Raw genomic sequence first — 13,322 nt, 5'->3', positions numbered from 1 at the left:
TCTATCATTAAAAGCGGGAAAAATGTTGGTTGTGCAATGATAAAGAACTTGAACAAAATAATTGAACCAACGACGCCTGCTAGTAACCCCATTCCGTAAATCATTGATTAACTTGATCAATAAATTAACTTATTTCATTTTTGTCCTTTACAAAACCTTCGTATCGTAACTTAATTTCGTGCGTCTTTAAGGTCAAACGAAACTTACATTACAATCTATGCGTTCATTTTATTATTGTATTAAAGTTAAATTTTTACAAGTTATGCTTTAAAATAATAATGCAAATTATTTGTTTGCGCCCGTATATAGGTATTATGAATACGAATGAATAATTTTGTCCGTAAAAAAACTCAATTCTTTCAAGAAAGGCATACAAATACAATATTGGGTTGAATCGTTCAATACGGACGCATTAAAAAGCAAAACTTGTAAATAGTGTATTTTCCTAAAATAACTAAATTATCGCCATGCGTAGATTATAATGTATGACACGTTTACCCTTAAACTTGATTTTTGTAAGTTTTCACAATATTTAAAATTCCATCACTAGATACATCGATGTCCAATTCTAAATGTTGATTGTACGTATTTATTTGTGTATTGTTAATTTCATAATAACTCCATTATTAATTGGATACTCCTATTAATTTATTACTCAATGATTGATTAGGTATTAATTTGACTATCGAATGTTTCTATTTATGATTATTAATTGATTGTTTAGATAAATTTATTATTGATTGATTTATTTCTCGTACTAAATTGAATATTAATTCAATAATCACCCGTATTAAATTGATTATTGATTGAATAATTACGCGTAATTATTCAATCATTACGTAAGTATTGATTGATTGATTACGCATATTGAAATGATTGTTGATTGAATGTTTATGCTTATTAAATTGATTATCGATTGATTGATTGATTACGCGTATTAAATATATTATTGATTGAATGATTACGCGTATTAAATATATTATTGATTGAATGATTACGCGTATTAAATTGATTGTTGCAATCAACATTCAATTTAATACGCGTAAACATTCAATAATGTTTATGCGTATTAAATTGATTATTGATTGATTGATTACGCGTATTATTAAATTGATTGTTGATTGATGATTAAACACACAATTTTATCAATCACTGTCACGTTTCCGTAGCATCGGTAACAAGAGAAATCATAATAATTTAATAGAAATATCGCAAGTAGTATGAGCGTTGTCATGGGATTCCTATGACTGGCTTTGCTTTTCTTCGTTAGTGAACTTGTTTATCGCTCTGACCCAAAACTCCGGCACTCTTCAAAAAACACATTCACACGATTGAACCAGTGACGACCGGTGAAGGACCGACATTCAGAGTCGAAATGTTGCTTGAAATGGCTTTAGCCTTGTTCGTCATACTTCACAAATCACACAATCAAAACTATTATTTCGTTTGTAAGACTTTTCAGATAAAATATTATGTACCTTTTTTTATTCAAATATATGATTTGCGGTAACTGTTAAAGAGTGTCGAATCATGATTTTAAAAATTAAAGGAAATCACTTTTGCAGAAGAGCAAAATATATTATCATATATATTATGATAGTAATATATTATCTTTCGACTTTATGTCCGGGTTAAATCTTCCCCACAGGAAAAACTAAACCTTCCACATACTTTTCCAAAAATGATCATCTAGTCAATCCACATTGTGCAAGTGCATTATATAAGCATAATAAATACAAAACAATACAAGAATAACACGTCAAATCACCAGAGATCAAATGGGAAAATAATTCAACGACTCCAGATATTTTCATATCAGAGGGTTCGGCTCGGTAGAACTCCTAACAGGGCCTATAAATCCTACTGATCCCTCAACATAAATATTTAAAAAATCTTTCGTAATTCTACATGTATTTAAAATGAGTGATTTTTGCATTTTTATATATAAATTCCTTGACAGATCTAATAAGCCTAAATTTTGAATGAGAGAGCTAGGTATAATGTCAGTAGCCGAAATAACAAATGGTAATATTTTTATAGTCTGAGAATGCCAAATTCTTTTTATCTCATTTCCTAAATCTGTGTATTTTCTTATTTTTTTCACTAACAGTTTTTTGAATATTACAGGAATTTTGAGTAGCGACATCAATGATATAAGTAATTTTTATTACTATTTGTGACAGTTCAACGTAAATTTCCACAGATAATAGAAATGAAATGGAGATATTGCTTGGAAGCGGGCTGTCTGTCACCGAACCACGACCAAATTGCACAGACTATCAAAGCGGCTATTCAATGAAAGTTATGCGTTTCATGACAATGGTGCGATTGGTGACACCAAGACGGGACACCGTTCTCTGTGCGTAGATGTGCAATGTTGGCGATACGCGTTGCGCGCTTGATTTCTCACCACTAATAACTCATGACCGATTCCGTTGTTTCTATTATCTAGAATTATGGAATTCTAGGTGTATGTAATCAGAATTGAAACAGTTATGGTGTATTCACTGTCGCAAGTTCACAAGCCATATAAGAGTTAAGAGTCCCAACTGTTTCCAGCTGTCCGGAGCCAGTGCCATTTTGCCATTCCCAATGGGTTACATTGTGAGGCTGACGGTAGTGTGGAAAAGGAAGAAGATGAAGCAGAGGAACGTTGGGGTGTGAACTCACTTCGATAGATTTGGGTACATATCCTCGGTTGGTGCTGTTATTGCTAGCGATGAGCATTCGCCGTTCATTCAGAGTGAAAAAACTACACAAGTATGTATTTAAAGATACTCTTCTGAAAATGATCATAGATACCATACATTATTGAAAAATCCGATCAAGTCATCATAATATCAACACGACGGTGTTCAAATCTAGTTTTTATTACCCAAAACAGAGTTGCAGTTTTTGTTTTGTTTTGCGTTAATAGTGTTACATTTCATTTAAATTATGCGTTTTTCTCAGAATACGTGAGTAATTAATTATCGGTTTTACCGACACAAATAGTTACGCCTTGCGAATACACGATGGCAATTACAATCACCCATATAAATAAGTCAATTGCACAAGGTAATTCCACAGTAAAATATTAACTTCATAGTTGTTACGCGACTATCAATTCTATAAACAACACAACATAGCGTAACATAATAATAAATTATTTCTTTAAAGAAGATCGATTTTTAACTCATAACGTTATCATAAAAGGTTTTTTAAAACGTGAAACTAGATAGTTTTTTGACGTTACTCGCCACCACTGACTTTCTCAGAAATATTAGTCTTAATCATTGCTTCATATTTTATTATCATATATAATATTACATATTATCAAAAAAAAACATACATTTTTTGTAGACAAGGCTGATGTAATTCCATGCATATTTAAGGTGGTTCTTCTCCATCCATCTTCAGTCTTCCCTGAAGTCTTGAGAAGACAGTTCTAGTCATACTATTTATTTAAAACTATTAAGTTTATCAAGATGGCCGATACAGTGTTCTACAGCCGATCCCATGGGATCTCAGCGGCAGGAGTTGCGGATCAGTACGCCGATGGGAGGGCTGCCAAAGTCTGGAAGGTCTTTATGGGAGACAGGAATTCCAGAACTCAAAATTATAAGAACTTCCTAGTTGGACTTTTGAAGGAAAGAGGGTGCCACAGAATTCTAGACATCGCTTGCGGAACAGGGTGAGATTATTAATGATACTTTTCAAAATCTTTTAGATGCCTATCAATTATTGTTAATAATGATAATATATTGTGGTTAGTTATACTTAGGTAATTAATTTGCTGATAGCTATAATGTTATTTACGCACATTTAAATAAACACAAAAGTAAGTATTACTAGATTACCTATTGTCAATTTCCACGTCCAGGATAAAACTGCAGAAAATTTTGATGATTATTTATCGACACTTTTAAAAATACGCAATGAATTAAATAATACGATTAGAGTGTGTTATTAATTCGATGTTTTTAATTGTAAACCAGTGCCGGTGTGACTGTGGCTTCATCAATTTAGGGTAGGTTTTGATGGGGGAGGCTGGAGGAGATGATAAAGATAAAGGTTGAGAAGCTATACAAATCCAGTCATTAACCTATTAATATTATTTTAAGCGACGTTTCGTCTGTGAAAAGTGGTCTTTCTCAAGGACGCTTTTCTAAATCTACTACTCTGAATTAACTTCTCTTACACCGCTACCCATGACATTTAGGGGCTCGTCATTTTTCAGTGAACTAGAGTGGCAACATTAAAAAATTCTACTTTCCAGATGCTATTCTAGCTTAATTTTTTTTTTCAAAGTTTGTTTTTAATGTTAAGTGGGACAGCACTCCGATGAAAGAATCCTGAAAATCTTAATATAAAATTAAAATAAATAAATCTTACCACTCTAGCTCACTGAAAAGTTACGAGACCCCCTTGATTTCATCCCTAAAGTATGGGGAAACTTTCGTTTTTTAATTATTTCTTTTGAGAGGTTGAAGTTCATGGAGTTTTTATGTTTGTTTTAGGGTTGATTCCATAATGTTACTGGAGGCTGGGTTCGACGTAACGTCGGTGGATGCCTCAGACAAGATGCTGAAGTACGCCCTCAAGTCCCGGTGGAACCGGAGAAAGGACTCCCGATTCGATGAATGGAGTAAGTTTAACTAAATTAACCCTTTGGGTCTAAACAATTTAATATAATAATAGTTAAAAAAAACTGTCACATTTGAGATTTATTTTGAAATATTTATTTTGCTTGAAATTCAATTCGAACCTAAAATATGGGAAACTTTTAATGCACAGATGAAGTTTTTTTTCTATCATGTGGAAATATGTTATTTTTTAGACGTTAGAAAAAAATATTATTATTTTCAGTTTGTCTCAAATATTTATACTGGATACCATGAATAAAATCATAAAAATGGCCAAATTGAATAATTCATATATAAGCTGCTATTATTATAAAAATAATGTCTTATTTTTTTATTGTTTGAACGAGAAAAAAAAGGTTGCAGTTAAAGTTTGAATAATGATTAATGATTAGTTATGGTTCAAATATTGTTACAATATACTGTCAAATTACCCATCTGGTAACACATCTAATACTTTTTTTTCTTTAATTTTGAAATGTTTTGTGTATGTAGAATTACTTTATGTTTGTGATTACTCTTATGTTTGCTTCACTATAATGTAAATTGTTAACCTCGATACAGGCTCAGTCCTAGTGAGGTTGATTTTTATGAGAAAAAAAGTGTTTTATGTATAGTGAGATGCAATAAATAAATAAAGTTTTCTTGCAAAGTACCTGTGAATTTTCATTTTTTTTTCGAAATATCGAGTTCTCTCAATTTCTCTAAATTTGGAGTAAAAAATTAAAACACGTTTTTTCAAGTTTAATATTAAAATTTTATTAAGTATTTAGAAGAAGTAATGTTTATTTTAAATAATTTCGCCAATCTTTTTCAAATTTACAAGTATAGTGGAGTTATTGCAGGTGATCATTTTTTTTGTTTTGTGAATTTTGTCATATCAATGTACTGCCTCAATAGAGGACTAGAGGACAATGTACTGCATCAATGACTGCCTCAATAGGCAGTCTTGAGGGGGCACGACTATATTGATGGTCAACACCTTGCCATATAAGGCTATTGACGGCCAAAACAATCGTTCGGCAATTCGGCAATAAAATGAAATTATTTATCTTGTTCGTTTTACGTGTCACCTATCTGCGGTCAATTTCACCATCTTTCCAGCAATCGCCTGTTGACTTATGACTAATATATGTATTTTATGATCTATTTAGCCATCGAAGAAGCAAACTGGGTCACCCTTTACGACGACACAAAGGACCTACTGAAGGGAGGCTTCGACGCTGTCATTTGCCTCGGCAACTCCTTCGCCCATCTCCTGGATTCGTTCGGAGATCAGCGCGAGCAGCGCCAGGCGTTGGCCAACTTCGAGAAATGCATCAAACCGGGGGGACTGCTCATCATAGACCACAGGAACTTTGATTTCATCACCGGCAGCGGCACCACTCCTCAGAAGAGCATATATTACAACGTAAGTTTATAAATATCTCATTTTATTTTATTAGAATAAATTTTGAAGGTTTCATACCCATCAATGTAAAAACAATTTCCAAACGAAATATAAAACAGAAAAAGACACAGACAAATAAAAAGGTAATGGTTCAAGTGGGAATCAAACACTCAACCAACTCGGACATTGGAAAAAATAAGTTGAAGACGCACACGTAGTAAAGAATAATCGTGTGTTTTTGGTTTGAAAATTTGGTCGCCTAGAAATGTTTCAGATGATTTAATTAAATACTGCGAGTAGAATACATCTTGGCCTTTGAAATAATCGAGTATTTTTTAAAGTAAGTCTTTTTATAAGCCCAGAAAAAAGTAATGTATAAGGCCTATTAAAACTGCTTTAAAGTTAAAAATCTCCTGCTTACGAACCCATTTTCGGTTTAAATAGTTTTATTGTATAATGTGGCGAATTAAGTTATTTATAAAATGATAGAAAAAAATTTAAATATTTATGCCTGAACATCCACAAAATAAAATAAAAGGCACTTTTTGGCCATGTTTTTTTCTTGCATAAATCAAAACAGGTGGATGGTGTTAAGTGGGAATTTAAGCCTTATCGTCATCTACGTAAGGTGTGTTATTGATAGCGGCTCGATTCAAAATATTACACGACGTAGTGCATTGCCTTAATTCTGAATTTGAAAATTGAGATCGGTAAAAAAATTACGTAAAATAATTAGGTACTATTGGCCGACTTGGTAACCTTAAAAAATATTTTTCAAATGATAAATATAATTATTTTTATATTTTTAAAAGTAATTTTATTAATGCAAACCAGCGCGGAATTCTCTATTTCTAACACAGTTTAAATCATTTTTCTCACCGTAATATAAAATGAGATAGCATAATTTTTACGAGACCGTGTCAGGCTGGGATATACTATCTCCCTCAAAAAGATGACTGTTTGGTGTTTGTTAAGAATATCTCTCAAGAGGTTAATAGTGCACCGGTTATACATATTAATCATTAATCGTGTTATTACTTTGTATAAAATAAGACGATTAAATGAATAAGCAAAAACAGTTTTTGTCATGATTGCTTGTTCTGCTAACGAGGATCCAGTTAGAGACAGATATTTTTATAACCCTTGACCTCTGGATCTACATTAATAATGACGTAAGAATCTACATTGTATATTGATATTAATTAAATATTATTTATTTTAATATCTAGACTACTATTTTAGCACGATATTGACATTCTTCTTACATTATGAACTGATAATACTTTATTGAAGATGGAAAAGCCTAGCAGGGCATTACATCAAATGAATAAATTATATCATGATAAACATGTCGAATTCCGCAGCACGCCTAATAATTTCGCGATTGGTTTCAACTTAATTACTACAAGAAATAACCATTTATGTGGTGGGATATGTAAGAAGATGCCTTCAATTTAATTTTTTCTCAATCAAGGTAAAGTTTCAGATTAGGAAATGCACATAAATTATTAAAATAACCGAAACTAACCCCTAAAAACCTATTTTGTGCGAATAAAAAGCCCCGTCTTGTAACCTTGTATATAATACGTCCAAGTCGATAGTTATGGTTTTCAAATGAAAAAACGAAGACATGCTAACACCTTCAGTATGGCTAGATGGAAGGAAAATGGATGTTAGTCGTAGCGTCAAATACCTGGGACATATTATCACAGACGACCTGAAAGACATCGAGGATATGGAAAGGCAAAGAAGAGCGATTTCCGTTAGAGCAGGTATGCTGTCAAGGCGTTTTCACTTTTGCAGTACAAACGTGAAAAAGATACTTTTCAACGCATTTTGCACTTCGCTGTACACGTCAGAACTGTGGGTGGATTACACTGCATCCCAATGGCATAAACTAAAAGTCGCTTACAATAATGCTTATCGCCAACTATTCCGCCTACCGAGATACTGCAGCGCCACAGAAATGTTCCTGAAGGACGAGTCTTTCAGAGCGCTTCTCCGCCATCACATGGGAAGCTTATGGCGCAGACTACGCCAATCAAGTAACAAAATCTTCACTGTCATGGTTGCCTGGATGGAGTCCCCTCTGATGGCCCTCTGGAGACAGGAGATGTGCAAATATCCTCCATAAACGGCTGCTCGCACTCATTTTTGTGTTTATATTTTATATTTTAAACCCTTGACTCTGTGCAAAAACGGGCGGTCCGTTTGATAGATTCCCCAATCTTAACAAACGGACTGCAATCTTTAGAGCACAGGCGTCAGGTAGGTATGCTGTCCTTGTTCTATCGGTATTACAATGGAAGATGCTCTGAGGAACTAGCGTCATTGATCCCTTCGGCACCGGTGCGTAGTCGGGATACACGCCAAACGCGCGCCCAACATTTGTACACGGTTGACATTTGTCACAGGAGAACGGGTCGCTTCTACGATTCGTTCTTAAGTTCAACAGCTCGGCTGTGGAACGAACTGCCGGCCTCTGTGTTTCATCCCTCCTACAACATGGGACTCTTCAAGACCCATGTTCACTCCTTCCTCTCCACAAAAAGACCCTCCACACGGCATCCCCAAAGATGACATAGGCCCTGAGGGAAATTATTTTCTTCAGGGCCTCCTGTGTGGAGTTAATATAAAAAAAATATATTTTTTCACTTAAATTCCTTTTGATTCAAAATGCTTTTTTGTGCCTATCGGAATCACCTATATATTATTATTATTGTTCTAACTCTAATTATGTATTTAATTTAAAATATGGAATGTATTGCATTGCACTACCCCAGCATACACTCTGGAATAAATTCTTCTTATTATTATTATTAAATACCTGTAAACATTAGATATTAAAGTTCAAGTAAAGTGTTGTTTTCGTAAGAGCCTGCAGCATGCAGTGATTCGATCACTTTACCTACATTATATTAAAAAGATAATAAATAAACAATCATTCTTCTGCATTCTACTTTGCTACTGACCAGAATTTCACGGGGGTGAAAATTTCTCCTGAATCTGAATAACCAGATTCTTCATCTCTCATCTCCTTCACTTCACAGCTTCCTCTCACAACATGCCCCCAATAAATCGGGGATGCCATAGTCCCACCGACCACGGATAGTTGGGGACAGTTATAATACAATTCAGTATTCACATAAAAATAAATATTTTAAGGTTCATGAAATCGACGGAAGAATTTCAGTATCAAAATAAAGTGCATGAAATCAATTGTTATTTTAATAGTGTATTCGGGGTTTCCCATCAATAAGTATTAATTAACTTATTTGCGAGTTAAAAACGACTCACATGCGTTGTGCGGTTCGTCGGGAATCAACTATTTAATTTACCTACTCTTTTTTTTATATTTCCGACTTTTTGTCCGGGTTAAATCTTTCCCATAGGAAAAACTAAACCCTTCCACACACTTTTCCACAAATGATCATCTAGTCAATTCACATTTTGCAAGTGCATTATATAAGCAAAATAAATACAAGAACAACATGTCAACTCACCAGAGATCAAATGGGAAAATAATTCACCGACACCCGATATTTTCATATCAGAGGGTTCGGCTCGGTAGAACTCCTAACAGGGCCTATAAATCCTACTGATCCCTCAACATAAATATTTAAAAAATCTTTCGTACATGTATTTCAAATGACTGATTTTTGCATTTTTTTAAATTATAATATTGTGAATTGATTATTAATACTGTGAACTATTATTATGCTTACAGAGCGAGCACACAATCGACATTAAGACGTCAGTATTGATGGTGAGCGGAGTGAACCGATTGGTGACTATGGACTACGCCATCGACACCTCGTCTCTGGAGAAGGAAGACGATAAAGGAAATAACAACGTCAGGTAAATTACCATATTCTTATTGATCTTTCGTACCTTACGTCGAGGGTCAAAGGTGTCCGAAACAGCCTGGAGCCTATGGTCCTCATTATTTCCTCCAGGTAATAAATAGTAATGTTGGTATGTTGTAACGCATACTATGTAGTCTTCGTCACATTGCATCGGGCCTAGCGAAAATAATACATCGTCATCAAAATATTCCCGCTTGTCATTCACTTTCAAATAGATTCACCATTTTTGTACGTCTCCCAAAATTAAATACTGCATTCGAAAGTAGATGAAATACTCTTTCAGATTTACAAACATACAAATTAATGCAATTACAAATATTAAAACTTTGAACGATAACGTGCCAACATTTTTTTAAATCGCTTATCGATGGTTTTTTTCTTGTATACTGTATTTACAACATTATACGAAACTATAAACGCATTTAATTAGAAAAAACGGGAGCGTCTATTGTAAACTTTTAAATGCAAAGACAAAGCCTGGTGTTCTCTTTTTCTAAAATGTTTATACTATATGCCTGAACATAATAGAAAAGGAGAAGGAACGAATTTTATGATGATGTATCATTTGGTGATCAATATAGCTCTACGTTGCCCTGCGTGTGCGTTATATGGCATCTTATCCTATTGATAGAATAAGATAAGTTGCTCCCATCTGCTCCCACCTGCCCCAACCATCATCATCAAGGTGCTCATCATCAAGACCCCGACAAAATTTATCGACCTAATTTAACTAGGAAGTCATCACTGTTTAAAATAGTCTAATAATTAGAGTAACAACGAGTATCAACAGCAATCGCCGCCATTTGCAACCTGCCGTTGCTCGATGGCATTGACTTGATCATGTGACACTTCAAAATCCGTCGCGTGCACAGGCCTGTACTTTAATCAGCCTTGGTCATCACTTTTTAAAATGGCAATTGCAGCCAATACACATGTTTATTAGAACAGATTTTCCTTCTTATAAATTATAGACCATCATTTTCATCCCTTCCATCAGGAGCTATGAAGCTTTCAATTATTTTTATTAAATTTTATTTTTCTAGAGGAAAAGAGCAATTCATGCTAAGCCGAGTATTATAATACTAGTAAATAATAAAACATAATAAATAGTTAGTCAGTGACTCCAACAATGAAAATAATTACGGAAAAATGCGAACTAGCGTAGTCAGACATAATTAAACTCATAATGGAATCCCCTCATACAGTAGGTATAATTTTGTGGCCATTAGGTAAAAACTTAACAATATCATTATTATTCGTGGGACTGTAGCTAGAGGTTATCATAAATATTTATTACGGTGGAAATATTAACAAATTACGAGAAAAATCAAGTTTATTTTTCAAACAATAATGTTTTTGATAGGAACAAAATCTTACGTGATTCACAAATATTATGTTTGCAATGATATTTGATACCTGTTTGTTACAAGATTTATCTCAAGCAATTGGTTTTTCACAAGGTTTATGTTATCTTCGAAGATGCTGCAAAGAAGTCCTTTTCTGGGAGAGGAAAGAAAAAAATCGTAAAAATGACCGTAGAAAATGTCAACTGAACAAATGAATGTTGAAAGCATATACTGCGTGTTTTCCGACATTGTTAAAGTATTTACTTGTAGAAATTAACGTTACAATTTGTACTACAAAACTTATATGATGTGTTAAAAAAAGTAGTAATTGATATAAAAATATAATAATCTAAAGTTTTGTCAGTGTTTTTTTACATAAAATCGGACATAAAAACAAGCATTCTTCTAGTACGAATAAGAATAAGTAGGTATCTAATTTAGATTTAACGATAAGATTTACTAGAAAAAATTTACATACATTCTCCCTCATTCTTTTCTCCAATTGCCTCTAGAGATGCTTTTCTCAAAAACCTTATTAAATAAATAATAGAATCGTGTTTTTCTTCTCCACAGTGAATTCCGTCTTTCGTATTACCCCCATAAGATCGAGCACTTCAAGGAGATGTTGCGCGAGGCCTTTGGACAGGAAGTGGGCATCACAACCTACGGCGACTTTCAGGAACTCAAGGACATCGAGAACCCGGCATTCTACATCCATGTCGTTAGCAAGCATACGTAGAACATTATATACATACCGTCTTTCGAATTGTAATTTGGGCAATGCCCACCTCTATTAGTTTTCACAAGTTCGTAGAGGGTTACCATAGTAGTTTAAAGATAAGCGTATTGTATAAGAAATTTTATGTTTATATAGTGTTTGATGTAATAGTGTGAGTTTTCTTTCATATTGCCTTGAAAAGTTAGACAAATTGATGTATGTATGTGTTTGAAATATCTAGGCAGGTACATTGCCGAATGCTCATTATACATACACATTATGTGTATGTATGTGTGTGTACTCAGTATTCTACGCATTGCCTAGGCATTCTGTACGTTGTCCTAGCATTCTATGCATTGTCTACATATTGTGTAAATTGCCTTAGTATTCTATGAATTTCCCAAATATTGTGTAAATTGCCTTAGTATTCTATGCATTATGTAAATATTGTGTAAATTGCCTTAGTATTCTATGCATTACGTAAATATTGTGTAAATTATCTTAGTATTGCATGCATTGCCTAAACATTATTTCCCTTGCCTATGAATTTGATGCATCGTGTACACTGCCTAAGCATTATTGCGTAGGCATTGCCTACGTTGCACGAGCATTCTGTGCATTGCCTGGGCATACCAAATAAGATTGCTAAAGCATTCTAGGCATTGCCCAGGAATTATACACACTGTCTAGACATGCAAAAGAATTGGCTTACCTATCTGAGCTTATGAATGATTCTGTGTTTTATTAAAATATTTATTTTTACTTTTCAAACTACTAAAAATAGCATATAATTAAATTTCTTCGAATAGCAAAGTAACAAATTAGTGTAGATTATTTTATCTGTATGTAATACCTATCCAATTATCTTTTTTTCTATAGATGTTATCGTGTGTGTCATAATTATTTATTATCGTGTAAAATTGTACATTATAACAGCTAAATATATATTTTTAAATATTTGTTTCCGTTTTTATAAACTTACCCTGATGAATAATTTTTAAATTATTGTACCTACTACAATGGGTCATTAAATTAATCATTGCACTATTTAATATTAAATCATAAAAGTTCCACAATGAAATAAAGCCTTCTAATGATGGACTCTGGATTCCAAGTATCCGCGTATCTCGTATTTACCAATTGACATAAATCCATTCATGGAGTGCTTAATTAGTTTAATTACTAACAATTAGCTATGGTTACATTTATATTATTTACAATGTACTTTTTAAAAATATTTGTAAACATGAAGTACTCTTTGCCATGTACCTTTATTATCAAAGGATTCAAATCATCGCAGATTTATTAGTTTCAAGTACAAGTACATCATGTGAACATGATGTACTTGTACTTGAAACTAATAAAGAAATTGAGTACTTC

General features: G+C 33.4%; 1 protein-coding gene across 1 annotated transcript; it reads left to right on the top strand.

Moving 5' to 3' along the window:
- Nucleotides 1-3,389: 3,389 nt before the first annotated feature.
- Nucleotides 3,390-12,902, top strand: Gnmt (Glycine N-methyltransferase). The gene is made up of 5 exons (XM_089642697.1): nt 3,390-3,673; nt 4,500-4,627; nt 5,777-6,033; nt 9,740-9,870; nt 11,798-12,902. Exons 1-5 carry the CDS (start codon nt 3,468-3,470, stop codon nt 11,961-11,963), a joined length of 888 nt encoding a protein of 295 aa, XP_089498823.1. The 5' UTR covers nt 3,390-3,467; the 3' UTR covers nt 11,964-12,902.
- The last annotated feature ends 420 nt before the right edge of the window (nt 12,903-13,322 follow it).

Source organism: Hesperophylax consimilis, chromosome 18, assembly GCF_061612785.1.
Source record: "Hesperophylax consimilis isolate HC1 chromosome 18, BYU_Hcon_1.0, whole genome shotgun sequence".
NCBI lineage: Eukaryota > Metazoa > Arthropoda > Insecta > Trichoptera > Limnephilidae > Hesperophylax > Hesperophylax consimilis.
Note: the sequence above shows the minus strand (reverse complement) of the source record. Positions and strands in the feature narration are given on the sequence as shown.

Coding starts and splice junctions, on each gene's coding strand:
- Gnmt (XM_089642697.1), top strand. CDS start 3,468: ATGGCCGATACAGTGTTCTACAGCCGATCCCATGGGATCTCAGCGGCA. Junction 3,674..4,499: donor GACATCGCTTGCGGAACAGG/GTGAGATTATTA, acceptor TGTTTGTTTTAG/GGTTGATTCCATAATGTTAC. Junction 4,628..5,776: donor CTCCCGATTCGATGAATGGA/GTAAGTTTAACT, acceptor TGATCTATTTAG/CCATCGAAGAAGCAAACTGG.